General features: G+C 38.9%; 1 protein-coding gene across 1 annotated transcript in view; it reads right to left on the minus strand.

Annotated features, from left to right (window-relative positions):
- Positions 1-5765: 5765 nt before the first annotated feature.
- The window catches only part of LOC128512608 (trichohyalin-like), a 32530-nt gene continuing 23633 nt past the window's right edge, over positions 5766-14662 (minus strand). Inside the window, 7 exon segments of the mRNA XM_053485962.1 lie at positions 5766-7149; positions 7617-7688; positions 7856-8756; positions 9021-10045; positions 10301-11368; positions 11645-12691; positions 12968-14500. Of these exon segments, the coding sequence (XP_053341937.1) occupies positions 5831-7149; positions 7617-7688; positions 7856-8756; positions 9021-10045; positions 10301-11368; positions 11645-12691; positions 12968-14500 (6965 nt within the window). The 3' untranslated portion in view covers positions 5766-5830.

The following is a 14662-nucleotide window of genomic DNA, read 5'->3' on the forward strand; positions in this document are numbered from 1 at the left end:
GTTAGTATCATCAAAATATTTTAAACACTTTCAAGTCTGGGTGTTACATTTTTTTTTTTTTTTTTTTGCCAATTGCTAACACACTAAAATGACATGCACAGCACAGTTATTTAAACTGACACACAGAGAGCAAAACTTCTTCCCAAGTCTCCAAAAGTCTAACCCCATTTTCTGCTTTACACACATTTTGAAATGCAAAATGACACCTTTTAAATGCACTGAGAACAGTTCTCTGCATAAGACACAACAATCTGACAAAGTCTCATGCTTGCCATTACAAAACACTGCCATTTAAAATGACACTACATGAGCTAATTGGCCAATTACGTGTGCCACCTGGCGAAACACCTTAATGGTTAATTGTTAACACTTCAATGAGGATGTAAGCACTATGAAAACACCACAGGTGAGAACCTTTTTTTTTTTACAACAACAATGGAAGACATTGCAGAGAGAGAAAGAAAAAGAGGGAGGTTGAACATAATAGGGGGAGGAAGAGTGAGAGGTAGGGGTAGAACAGGTAGAGGACTTCATGGCCAAAGAAAACAATCACTTTTAAATGAAATCAGACCAACATTAGTAGATCATGTCATCATTAAGTCTTTAGCAAAAAGAACATTAAGGCTCGTCTCAATTTTGCTAAAAAAACATCTCAATGATTGCCAAGACTTTTGGGAAAATACCTTGTGGACCGACAAGACAAAAGTTGAACTTTTTGGAAGGTGCGTGTCCCGTTACATCTGGCGTAAAAGTAACACAGCATTTCAGAAAAAGAACATCATACTAACAGTAAAATATGGTGGTGGTAGTGTGATGGTCTGGGGTTGTTTTGTACTGTCTACCAAAAAATCCTGAAGGAGAATGTCCGGCCATCTGTTCGTCAACTCAAGCTGAAGCGATCTTGGGTGCTGCAGCAGGACAATGACCCAACACACACCAGCAAATCCACCTCTGAATGGCTGAAGAAAAACAAAATGAAGACTTTGGAGTGGCCTAGTCAAAGTCCTGACCTGAATCCTATTGAGATGGCATGACCTTAAAAAGGCGGTTCATGCTAGAAAACCCTCAAATAAAGCTGAATTACAACAATTCTGCAAAGATGAGTGGGCCAAAATTCCTCCAGAGCGCTGTAAAAGACTCGTTGCAAGTTATCGCAAACACTTGATTGCAGTTATTGCTGCTAAGGGTGGCCCAACCAGTTATTACAGTAGGTTCAGGGGGCCTCATGGAGCATATATATATATATATATATATATATATATATATATATATATATATTTTTTTTTTTTCTAAAGGACTGAGAGACGACACCATGGTGGAGGAAGGGGCCAAATGTTCACCAGGGTACAGGAAGCTGCCATTGTAAACTTGGTTTTGGAAAATAATAAAATTAGATCACGAGAAATTCAAAGCCACATCACCCAAGACAACACCTTATTCGACATTTAACGAGTCAGTTTGTCCACATTGGCTCGCATTCTCAAGCGAAACCAAATCAGAATGAAACAACTTTATTAGATGCCGTTTGAGGGAAACTCTCAAAGAAACAAAGAGCTCAGACGAGCATATGTGGATGTACTGTAAGTACTATATTAACTGCAGTACAATACACACAACATTGTTTCCCAGTGTACTGGATAACACCATATTGACTGATTTTTGTTCTTTGTTTTCAGGGAGTACTGGAAATGGATGCTCATGCAATCCCACATGAGTTCATCTTTATAGATGAGGCTGGGTTCAACCTAGCAAAGACCAGAAGAAGAGTGAGAAACATCATTGGCCACAGAGCCTTTATAGATGTTCCTGGCCAACGTGGTGGGAACATCACAATGTGCACTGCCATCTCCAGTATGCATGGTGTCCTCCACCGTCATGCCAACCTTGGACCATACAACACAGCCCATATTCTCACATTTCTGGACAGACTTCACAACATACTCATACCACCAGAGCGTATGAATGATGCAGACCATCAAAGAAACAGGTCGTTGTAGTATGGGACAACATCAGCTTTCATCGTGCAGCCCCAGTCCAAAACTGGTTTGCAGACCACCCAACATTTCTCATGCAATACCTTCCACTATACTCACCATTTCTGAACCAGATGGAAGAGTTCTTCAAGGACCCTAATGAACTAACTCAAGTTCCTTAGAGAACTGGTATGCTTAAAGTGTTTCTAGAGACCACAAAAGGGTTCCACCAGTGTGGCAAATTGTATATTTGGCAACTGTTGCAACATTTCAGGCCTCGTCTTAAACATAATCATGTACCGATCTTTTTTTTTTTTTTTTTTTTTTTTCAAAATAACATATTTTCTTTAAAGGTTTGTATTACAATTTGTTTTACAACTACAAAAACATACATGTATCTCATCTATTTCTGTAATGAATTCATGAATTGGATTACAATTTTGTTTAAATTTTGACACTTATAAACCTGATTAAAAATGTCTCAGTTTAGGGTACTGTATGAAAAATATGAATTTGAAAATTTCCTCATAATGTTTAAAAAAAATAAATATGGTGCATTTTATAACACTATGTTGTGTGCTGGGGTGTAACGCGGTGAAGTCTTAGACACACAGGCAACTTATGTTGCAACCTAAGACCTTACCAGCAGGGGGCCTCATGGAGCAATATGAAGTAATTTTTTTTTTTGAATGCTGAAAAAAACACATATTTCATATGCCTTTATTTTTCCCAAGCAGGCTGAGGTTTTGTTGTTGTTTTTTTCCTCTCTATTTCTGAACTCAGCACCTTGTAATAAGTCTTTTGTGCTTTGTCTCTGGTTTCAGGCTCATTCTTGCCATGTGGCCTGTGAGTTCCCTTATCAGATACATTATTGTGTTTGATTGTTACATGGTTAATCTGTACTTGGATGTAACACTACTGATAGTGCGCATACTGAGGAAAGGCATTTTCCCACAAACTGCATATTACATGAATAAATGATTCCTGAGGAGTGCTGTGCTCCTTTTTATTACTGATCCTTTTCTTTGAGGATTTAGTACCTAACATAACGCACACTGATTCTCTACCATAAGAAACACCAGAACTTCATATTACTACAGAGATAAAAAGACAATTATTTTACCCTGTTGTTAATAAGTAACAGCCTCAAAATCTAATAGCCAAGGGACACAAGATTTCCAAACCCAACCGTGATGTTCTGTAAAGTAGTACTCAGTGCACAATTCCTCTCTTTGTTTTTTCTTTAGCAGATCACTTCAAATTAATTCAGAATCTTAATGTACAGAAGCTACATTTGGACAATAAAAGCACCACTTAATTATAAGAGATAAAAAACAATGATCAAGCAAAAGTGAAGGATGATTTCATAAAGAAATTGTACAAAATATGAACAAAATATCTATTTTAGAGCATCCCATCACAATATATTTTTATGTTTTTAATGAAAACATTCCAACACAAAACAAGCAAACAAACAAACAAACAAACAAATAATAGACAGAAAACATTTGTAAAACCATCAACCCATCTGCACTTACAGTAAGAATCAGTAGGTTCTCTGACACTTTATTCTTTGTTTGAATTCAAATTCAAAACAAATTTTATTTGTCACATACATTCATAAACAGTCATACACAGTATGATATGCAGCCAAATGGTTGTATAACCGCCCATGACCTAACAGTCTGGTGATTGTGCTCCTAGATGTTATAATACTGATTATAAAAGCAACTACTGTTTTGAGGATGTACAACATGAACTGTAAATATAAATAGATATAATGTGCTTCTATATTCAAATATTATTTTGACAAAATTCTATTGTAATAAGAGGCATCGAACACATTGAGGCATAATATTATTTCTTCAGTGTTAGGTTTAAATGAAGAAGGGGGTCTGAGCTACGTTTTAAGCTAAGAGAAGAAGAGTTTTAGTTTGTTGTATCCGCCGCACCTTGATACACTTACCAGTCCGGGCCGATCGACCGGGAGAGACACACACACACACGCACGCACACACGCACACACACACACACTCTTGGCAGACAAGAGCCATTTGGATGTACTGTATATTCATCTGGGTACAGTTGCTACCACATACTGTAAGACATCAGGAAGCACAGTGAGGGGTCTGTTCTCAGGGCACAGGGATCTTCTAATTATATTACAATGTCTTACAATATTATAAAACCTTATATTAAGTTTGTAAAATGTCCTAAAATGTCCCACTAATAAGACTTGATTAATTGCCCTGCATGCCAAGAAACTGCAAGTAACTGTTAATATATTTTTATATGTGTTAATATATTTTTAATATGTTTTTAGGGGCAGTGATGGCTCAGAGGGTTAAGGCACTGAGTTACTGATCGGTAGGTCAGCGCTTCGAGTCCCAGCTCCAATAAGTTGTCATTGTTGGGCCCTTGAGCGCGGCCCTTAACCCTGTCTGCTCCAGGAGTGCTGTATCATGGCTGACCCTGCACTCTGACCCCAGTTACGCTGGAATATGTGAGGAAAAGATTTTACTGTGCAGTAATGTATATGTGGCAAATAAAGAATTACCTTAAATTATATTATACACACTTACAGCCAACTGAACAGATCATATAAAAATACAAATCTACACTATACGTGCTATTTAGGGCATTTCCTTGCTGAGTTTTTGTAATGTAAAAGACCAGTTTGTTAGCTTATTAGCTCCTTAATTAACCTTATGCTAATCTCTCTTCTCAGTGATGTCCACCATCAGGGCCACCAGGGACTCTGGTATAACGGGCATTTTTCCAGTGGGCCAATGCAATTTGGGGCTGATACCAATTTATATCATTATTATTATTATTATTATTATTATTATTATTAATATTATTGTTATTATTATTATTATTATTATTATTATTACATTTATTGATTTTTTTTTTGCCTATCACGGAGAGACTGGGATCCACTGAGGGACCCATTGATTTGTCTGCTGAGAGCATAAGACCAATCACATGGCCCACTATGTGAGAAAAAGCTTAAAAGTTTGCAGCCGAATGTGTAAAGAATCCAGACATCTGTAGAGACTGCTGCAGTCACCTCCTCTTCATTGTGCAGCATCATCAAACAGGTGTAGAAGAGCAGGGTTTAGAGCTGAATCAGTAGAGAGGAGCTTCATAATAACAGGAACTTATTGAGAGGTAGCCTATCCTAGTATGTGTGTGTGTGTGCGTGTGTGTGTGTGTGTGTGTGTGTGTGCGTGGATGTACAACATGAACTGTAAATATAAATAGATATAATGTGCTTCTATATTCAAATATTATTTTGTCAAAATTGTGTGTGCATGTGTGTGTGTGTGTGTGTGTGTGTGTGTGTGTGTTTGAAAAGCAACATAACTTATATACAGTACAGCTAAAAAAATTAATTGCATTTTTATCCCAGTCCAATTCTGTCCACTGTCTCTGTATTGCACGCTCCGTTTCTGACTGGGTGAGTGTCTGGGGCTTTATGAACTCTGTTATTCAGTAAATCAATTGTTTACATTTCTAAAAAAAAAAAAAAATCCCTTTGATGCCTCTTCGGTTACAACTTCTCTTTCTCTGGGTCAGAGCTGCTTCTCCAGGTTTTCTCATAAACCTCTTTACGCAGACTGTGAGTCAAACAAACAAATAAACAAACAAAAAACACCTTTTCCAAAATATAAAAATTTTCTGACATGTTCTATACATTGCTGGTGTCCGTCTAGGCCAGTTCTTCCATTGTAGTGTTGAGCTGCCTGGAGCAAAAAGGCTAGTTTATTTTTTGTCCCAGTCCAGCCCTGTCCACAATCACTGGCCGAAAGACTTTATTTCAGACTGGGTGAGTGGCTGTGGCTTTATAAACTCTGTTATCCAGTGACAAAATAGTCGGTTAATGACTTAAAGATTCCCTTCGACACTTCTCCTGTTACAGCTGCTCTCTCTGACTCTGAGCTGCTCACAGCTTTCCCATAAACCTCTTTACGTAGACTGTGAGTCTCTGTGAGGTCTGAGAGTTTCTGTTTAAGAGTCTCCAGCTCTCTGTTCTTCTCCTCCATCTGCCTGCTGAACTCTTCCTGCATCTTTGTTTTTGAGGTCAAAATGTTTCTCTGGATTTCAGGCAGGATGATCTTCATGAGGTTTCTCTCTGTCTCCATCCTGACCTCTCCTTCATACACCTCCCTGATCTCCTCTATCTCCTGTTGGTGCCTCTCCTCCATCTCTCTCCTCTCCCTCTCCCTCTTTTCTTTTAGTTTCTTCACCTTTTCTTCCATTTTTGTCCTTTGCTCTACCTCATGTTTTAGCTTCTTCTCAAATCCTCTTTTTTTCTCTTCATCTCTCTCTCCTTTGACCTTTCTCTCCAGTTCAGTTGTTCGGTCAATCAGTTGTCTGATGTCTCCTTCATGCTCCTGGATTATTCCTTCCAATTTTCTCTGAGAGTCCTGTACCTCCTTATCCAGTTTTTCCTTCACTTCAATCTCCTCTCTCATCATTTTCTCTTCTCTTTCCTTCAGGATTTTAGTCTCCATTGCTCTAATCTGAGATTCAGTCTCCAGGTAGATCTCACTGCTGTAGAATTTCTCTCTGCTTCCTTCCACCATCTTCTCTATCTTCTCCAGCAGCTCTGAGACCTGAGAACCATCTCCACTCTTATTAATGTTGAGACAGTGAAACCTGTGCCCACATTTCTCTACAAGTCTCTGGACCTCCTGGTCTCCTAACTGGATAAACTTCTCAATGTTCTTCTTCTGAAGTTTATCAGTAACACTGAATATGATCATGGTGTTTCTCCAACATCTCTCTCCAAAAATCTTCTCCATTTTCTCCAGCATCCCTCTCTCCCCTCCTCTAGGCTGCTTTACAGGTATGACCAGGAGGAAGGCGTTGGGTCCTGGAGCAGACAGATGCACACAGAGTCCCACGTCATGTCTCAGCTTCTCCAGAGAGAGTCCAGGAGAGAACCAGTCAGAAGCGTCCACCACAGTCACCTTCCTCCCAGCCACCTCCCCCTGCGTGCTTTCACTTTGCTGGGTCGATGTAGATGTAACAGCCTGGTTCCTCTCCTCTCTGCTCAGGATGGTGTTTCCTACTGCACTTTTCCCAGACCCCGTTCTCCCCAGCAGCACCAGTCTCAGTTCTGCTACAGGAACCGACACTGGAGAATGTGGACTAGATGATTCTCCACAAACTGAAAATAAAGATGAAATAATTAAGTACAGAATCACTTACTTACTGCATTGTGGTTATTATGTTGTTCTCTGGTGGTGGACTGTAGGACAATAATGATTAAATCAGGTAAGCCTAAGCCTTTTATGTGAAACAAATTAAAATTCCACAACACAAATATATTTTTTAAAACAGCAATTGCATGTGTTGAGCTAGAATTAAACATGTGTTATTGGAAGCCCCACCCATGAGTGATCTTTGCCCTATCACATGACACAGACCAATCATGGCAGGTGAAGGCTAACATGTGCTTCTATTTCTCATTAAATGTTACTGTTACTGTTTTATGCTAGAGTTACAATATTGATCTTTTCACTGCAATCTAATTAAAAATATAAGTGTCTAAATCTGCTTATTCTGTCTCTTCATAGACATCTACCCCTAAACTAGTGCTGAGTTACACACTGAACACTAACATTAATCACTTACATTCAGGACGTTTTCCCCCCATACTGTTTCTTCTCCTTATTGGTGCTGCTGAGTCCTGAGTCTCTCCACTCACTAGGAAACATCAGAACCAGTCAGAATGTAAAAGACTTCTTCAGAAGATAGCGTTCAACAGATGATCTCATTGAAGTAATGTTTTATACACTATAATTAACCAATTTTACTGTTTAAATTACACTTCCTTACAGTAGCTGAAGAGTTGCAGCATTAAGTATTATTACAGTATATTTCATGTCCTTACATATGATTTATTAAGTGTAGATTTAGTAGTTCTACTGATGTTTTAAAAAATATATATTTTTTAAAATTAATACAAGTAACAAATTACTCACTTTTTTGCGGTAATGTGTCCATGCTGTTTCTTCTCCTGATGGGAGCTGATGGTTCTGGATCTGTCTGTTCCTGTAGCTGCTTTGTTGTCTCCTCTAGAAGTCTGTCTTTCTCCTGAAGCTGTTTGTCTTGTTCAGTTAGTTTGTTTTTACTGGTTTCCAGTTCATTCTGCACACTCTCCAGTTGTCTCTCTTTGTCTTTCAACTGAGTCTGATTCTCCTCTAATGTCCTCTTTGTTTTCTCCAGTTCTTCTTTCACATCTCTAAGCAGTGTGTCCTTCTCTTGCAGTGTGTTATTCTTTATCTTAAGTGCATCAGTACTCTCATTTAAAAGTCTGTCTTTTTCCTGCAGCTCTTTGTCTCCCTCCTTCAGTTTGGTTTTACTGGTGTCTATCTCCTTCATTACAATCTTCAGTTGTCTTTCTTTCTCTCTCAACTGAGACTGATTTTCTTCTAACCTGTGATTTGTTCTATCTAATTCTTCTTTCACCTCTCTGAGCAGTGTGTCCTTCTGTTCTAGTGTCTTGTCCTTCATCTGAAGCATTTGTTGATTTTCTGTCAGGCATTTGTCTTTCTCCTGAAGCTGTTTGTCTCTTTCCATTAGCTGTGTCTCTCTCTCAGTTATAAGTCTCTCTCTCTCTCTAAGCTGTTTGTTTATTTCTGCTAACTCAGTTTTCTGTTGCTCCAGTACGATCATCATCTCCTGTAGTTGTCTCTTCTCATCCTGCAGCTCCTGTCCCAGTGTCTCCAGTTTGTTTTTACTGGTTTCCAATTCTTTATCCGTGTTCTTCAACTGTGTTTCTTTCTCACTCAGCAGTTTGCTCATGTTCACCAATTGTGAGATTTTCTCCGCAGCATTTCGCTGACTCTTTTCTAATTCCTTAATTGTTTTGTCCATTTCACTTTGTATCTGTTTGAGACATGTCTCATTCTTTTCCAGTGCAGCATCTTTCATTTGCAATATTTGTGATTTTTCAGTCAGATGTCTGTCTTTCTCCTGAAGCAGTTTGTCTTTCTCCATCAGTTTTTGATTACTGGTTTCCAGTTCATTCTCCACATTCTCCAGTTGTCTCTCTTTGTCTTTCAATTGAGTCTGATTCTCCTCTAATGTCCGATTTGTTTTGTATAATTCTTCTTTCACCTCTCTGAGCAGTGTGTCCTCCTCTTCCAGTGCCTTGTCCTTCATCTGAAGCATTTGTTGATTTTCTGACAGGCATTTGTCTTTCTCCTGAAGCTGTTTGTCTCTTTCCATTAGCTGTGTCTCTCTCTCAGTTAGAAGTCTCTCTCTCTCTCTAAGCTGTTTGTTTTTTTCTGCTAACTCAGTTTTCTGTTGCTCCAGGACGATCATCATCTCCTGTAGTTGTCTCTTTTCATCCTGCAGCTCCTGTCCCAGTGTCTCCAGTTTGTTTTTACTGGTTTCCAGCTCTTTATCTGTGTTCATCAACTGTGTTTCTTTCTCACTCAGCAGTTTGCTCATGTTCTCCAGTTGTGCGATTTTCTCCGCAGCATTTTGCTGACTCACTTCTAATTCCCTAATTGTTTTGTCCATTTCACTTTGTATCTGTTTGAGACATGTCTCATTCTTTTCCAGTGCAGCATCTTTCATTTGCAATATTTGTGATTTTTCAGACAGATGTCTGTCTTTCTCCTGAAGCAGTTTGTCTTTCTCCATCAGTTTTTGATTATTGGTTTCCAGTTCATTCTCCACATTCTTCAGGTATCTCTCTTTGTCTTTCAATTGAGTCTGATTCTCCTGTAATGTCCGATTTGTTTTGTATAATTCTTCCTTCACCTCTCTGAGCAGTGTGTCCTCCTCTTCCAGTGCCTTGTCCTTTATCTGAAGCATCTGTTGATTCTCTGTCAGGCATTTGTCTTTCTCCTGAAGCTGTTTATCTCTCTCCATTAGCTGTGTCTCTCTCTCAGTTAGAAGTCTCTCTCTCTCTCTAAGCTGTTTGTTTTTTTCTGCTAACTCAGTTTTCTGTTTCTCCAGGACGATCATCATCTCCTGTAGTTGTCTCTTTCCATCCTGCCGCTCCTGTCCCAGTGTCTCCAGTTTGTTTTTACTGGTTTCCAATTCTTTATCTGTGTTCTTCAACTGTGATTCTTTCTCACTCAGCAGTTTGCTCATGTTCTCCAGTTGTGAGATTTTCTCCGCAGCATTTTGGTGACTCACTTCTAATTCCCTAATTGTTTTGTCCATTTCAGTTTGTATCTGTTTAAGACATGTCTTATTCTTTTCCAGTGCAGCATCTTTCATTATTAATATTTGTGATTTTTCAGACAGATGTCTGTCTTTCTCCTGAAGCAGTTTGTCTTTCTCCATCAGTTTTTGATTACTAGTTTCCAGTTCATTCTCCACATTCTCCAGTTGTCTCTCTTTGTCTTTCAACTGAAACTGATTCTCCTCTAATGTCCGATTTGTTTTGTATAATTCTTCTTTCACCTCTCTGAGCAGTGTGTCCTTCTCTTCCAGTGCCTTGTCCTTCATCTGAAGCATTTGTTGATTCTCTGTCAGGCATTTGTCTTTCTCCTGAAGCTGTTTGTCTCTCTCCATTAGCTGTGTCTCTCTCTCAGTTAGAAGTCTCTCTCTCTCTCTAAGCTGTTTGTTTTTTTCTGCTAACTCAGTTTTCTGTTGCTCCAGGACGATCATCATCTCCTGTAGTTGTCTCTTCTCATCCTGCAGCTCCTGTCCCAGTGTCTCCAGTTTGTTTTTACTGGTTTCCAATTCTTTATCTGTGTTCTTCAACTGTGTTTCTTTCTCACTCAGCAGTTTGCTCATGTTCTCCAGTTGTGAGATTTTCTCCGCAGCATTTTGCTTACTTACTTCTAATTCCCTAATTGTTTTGTCCATTTCACTTTGTATCTGTTTGAGACATGTCTCATTCTTTTCCAGTGCAGCATCTTTCATTTGCAATATTTGTGATTTTTCAGACAGATGTCTGTCTTTCTCCTGAAGCAGTTTGTCTTTCTCCTGAAGCAGTTTGTCTTTCTCCATCAGTTTTTGATTACTAGTTTCCAGTTCATTCTCCACATTCTCCAGTTGTCTCTCTTTGTCTTTCAACTGAGACTGATTCTCCTCTAATGTCCGATTTGTTTTGTATAATTCTTCTTTCACCTCTCTGAGCAGTATGTCCTCCTCTTCCAGTGCCTTGTCCTTCATCTGAAGCATTTGTTGATTCTCTGTCAGGCATTTGTCTTTCTCCTGAAGCTGTTTGTCTCTCTCCATTAGCTGTGTCTCTCTCTCAGTTAGAAGTCTCTCTCTCTCTCTAAGCTGTTTGTTTTTTTCTGCTAACTCAGTTTTCTGTTGCTCCAGGACGATCATCATCTCCTGTAGTTGTCTCTTCTCATCCTGCAGCTCCTTTCCCAGTGTCTCCAGTTTGTTTTTACTGGTTTCCAATTCTTTATCTGTGTTCTTCAACTGTGTTTCTTTCTCACTCAGCAGTTTGCTCATGTTCTCCAGTTGTGAGATTTTCTCCGCAGCATTTTGCTGACTTACTTCTAATTCCCTAATTGTTTTGTCCATTTCACTTTGTATCTGTTTGAGACATGTCTCATTCTTTTCCAGTGCAGCATCTTTTATTTGCAATATTTGTGATTTTTCAGACAGATGTCTGTCTTTCTCCTGAAGCAGTTTGTCTTTCTCCTGAAGCAGTTTGTCTTTCTCCATCAGTTTTTGATTACTGGTTTCCAGTTCATTCTCCACATTCTCCAGTTGTCTCTCTTTGTCTTTTAACTGAGTCTGATTCTCCTCTAATGTCTGATTTGTTTTGTATAATTCTTCTTTCACCTCTCTGAGCAGTGTGTCCTCCTCTTCCAGTGCCTTGTCCTTCATCTGAAGCATTTGTTGATTTTCTGTCAGACATTTGTCTTTCTCCTGAAGCTGTTTGTCTCTCTCCATTAGCTGTGTCTTTCTCTCAGTTAGAAGTCTCTCTCTCTCTCTAAGCTGTTTGTTTTTTTCTGCTAACTCAGTTTTCTGTTTCTCCAGGACGATCATCATCTCCTGTAGTTGTCTCTTCTCATCCTGCAGCTCCTGTCCCAGTGTCTCCAGTTTATTTTTACTGGTTTCCAGTTCTTCAACTGTGTTCTTCAGCTGTGTTTCTTTCTCACTCAGCAGTTTGCTCATATTCTCCAGTTGTGAGATTTTCTCCGCAGCATTTTGCTGACTCACTTCTAATTCCCTAATTGTTTTGTCCATTTCAGTTTGTATCTGTTTAAGACATGTCTTATTCTTTTCCAGTGCAGCATCTTTCATTATTAATATTTGTGATTTTTCAGACAGATGTCTGTCTTTCTCCTGAAGCAGTTTGTCTTTCTCCATCAGTTTTTGATTACTAGTTTCCAGTTCATTCTCCACATTCTCCAGTTGTCTCTCTTTGTCTTTCAACTGAAACTGATTCTCCTCTAATGTCCGATTTGTTTTGTATAATTCTTCTTTCACCTCTCTGAGCAGTGTGTCCTTCTCTTCCAGTGCCTTGTCCTTCATCTGAAGCATTTGTTGATTCTCTGTCAGGCATTTGTCTTTCTCCTGAAGCTGTTTGTCTCTCTCCATTAGCTGTGTCTCTCTCTCAGTTAGAAGTCTCTCTCTCTCTCTAAGCTGTTTGTTTTTTTCTGCTAACTCAGTTTTCTGTTGCTCCAGGACGATCATCATCTCCTGTAGTTGTCTCTTCTCATCCTGCAGCTCCTGTCCCAGTGTCTCCAGTTTGTTTTTACTGGTTTCCAATTCTTTATCTGTGTTCTTCAACTGTGTTTCTTTCTCACTCAGCAGTTTGCTCATGTTCTCCAGTTGTGAAATTTTCTCCGCAGCATTTTGCTTACTTACTTCTAATTCCCTAATTGTTTTGTCCATTTCACTTTGTATCTGTTTGAGACATGTCTCATTCTTTTCCAGTGCAGCATCTTTCATTTGCAATATTTGTGATTTTTCAGACAGATGTCTGTCTTTCTCCTGAAGCAGTTTGTCTTTCTCCTGAAGCAGTTTGTCTTTCTCCATCAGTTTTTGATTACTAGTTTCCAGTTCATTCTCCACATTCTCCAGTTGTCTCTCTTTGTCTTTCAACTGAGACTGATTCTCCTCTAATGTCCGATTTGTTTTGTATAATTCTTCTTTCACCTCTCTGAGCAGTATGTCCTCCTCTTCCAGTGCCTTGTCCTTCATCTGAAGCATTTGTTGATTCTCTGTCAGGCATTTGTCTTTCTCCTGAAGCTGTTTGTCTCTCTCCATTAGCTGTGTCTCTCTCTCAGTTAGAAGTCTCTCTCTCTCTCTAAGCTGTTTGTTTTTTTCTGCTAACTCAGTTTTCTGTTGCTCCAGGACGATCATCATCTCCTGTAGTTGTCTCTTCTCATCCTGCAGCTCCTTTCCCAGTGTCTCCAGTTTGTTTTTACTGGTTTCCAATTCTTTATCTGTGTTCTTCAACTGTGTTTCTTTCTCACTCAGCAGTTTGCTCATGTTCTCCAGTTGTGAGATTTTCTCCGCAGCATTTTGCTGACTTACTTCTAATTCCCTAATTGTTTTGTCCATTTCACTTTGTATCTGTTTGAGACATGTCTCATTCTTTTCCAGTGCAGCATCTTTCATTATTAATATTTGTGATTTTTCAGACAGATGTCTGTCTTTCTCCTGAAGCAGTTTGTCTTTCTCCATCAGTTTTTGATTACTGGTTTCCAGTTCATTCTCCACATTCTCCAGGTGTCTCTCTTTGTCTTTCAATTGAGTCTGATTCTCCTCTAATGTCCAATTTGTTTTGTATAATTCTTCTTTCACCTCTCTAAGCAGTGTGTCCTCCTCTTCCAGTGCCTTGTCCTTCATCTGAAGCATTTGTTGATTTTCTGTCAGGCATTTGTCTTTCTCCTGAAGCTGTTTGTCTCTCTCCATTAGCTGTGTCTCTCTCTCAGTTAGAAGTCTCTCTCTCATTCTAAGCTGTTTGTTTTTTTCTGCTAACTCAGTTTTCTGTTGCTCCAGTACGATCATCATCTCCTGTAGTTGTCTCTTCTCATCCTGCAGCTCCTGTCCCAGTGTCTCCAGTTTGTTTTTACTCGTTTCCAGCTCTTTATCTGTGTTCTTTAGCTGTGTTTCTTTCTCACTCAGCAGTTTGTTCATATTCTCCAGTTGTGAGATTTTTTCTTTAACTTGTTCAGTAGCATGTTGAAGTTTATTATTTGTTTCCATTAACACTGCGTCTCTCTCAGAAAGAGTCTTCTCATTAGTCTCTAAACGTTCTTTTACATTCTTCAGCTCTTCATTTTTCTCATTTAATTCTTTCTCCTTCTCCACAAGTTTGTTGTCCTTTTCCTCCACTTGTATTTGTGTCTCCTGTATCTGTGCATCTTTCAGTTTCAGTTGTTGATCCCTCTCATGTAGAGCTCTGTCTCTCTCCTCTAGCTCTTTACTCGTCTTCTCTAGTGTTGTATTTGTATCTTTGAGTTGTGCGTTATCCTCAATGATGATTTTCTGTCTGTTTCTCTGTTCTGTATCTTCATTCTCTATTTGTCTTTCATAATCCTCAAGCTGATGGTCTTTATGTTCCAGTGATTTTAATTCTTTAAAATATTAAGCAGGAGAGTGAACTGAATGATTAATATGATCATAATCAGTCATCACTTACAGAATTACAGCTTGTTATGGCTAAAGCTAAAATTACAATTTGTAATTATTTAATATAAAAACTAAAGTGATTAATTTAATTCATAAGAAACATTGAC

Source organism: Clarias gariepinus, chromosome 24 (genome assembly GCF_024256425.1).
Source record: "Clarias gariepinus isolate MV-2021 ecotype Netherlands chromosome 24, CGAR_prim_01v2, whole genome shotgun sequence".
Classification (NCBI taxonomy): Eukaryota; Metazoa; Chordata; class Actinopteri; order Siluriformes; family Clariidae; genus Clarias; species Clarias gariepinus.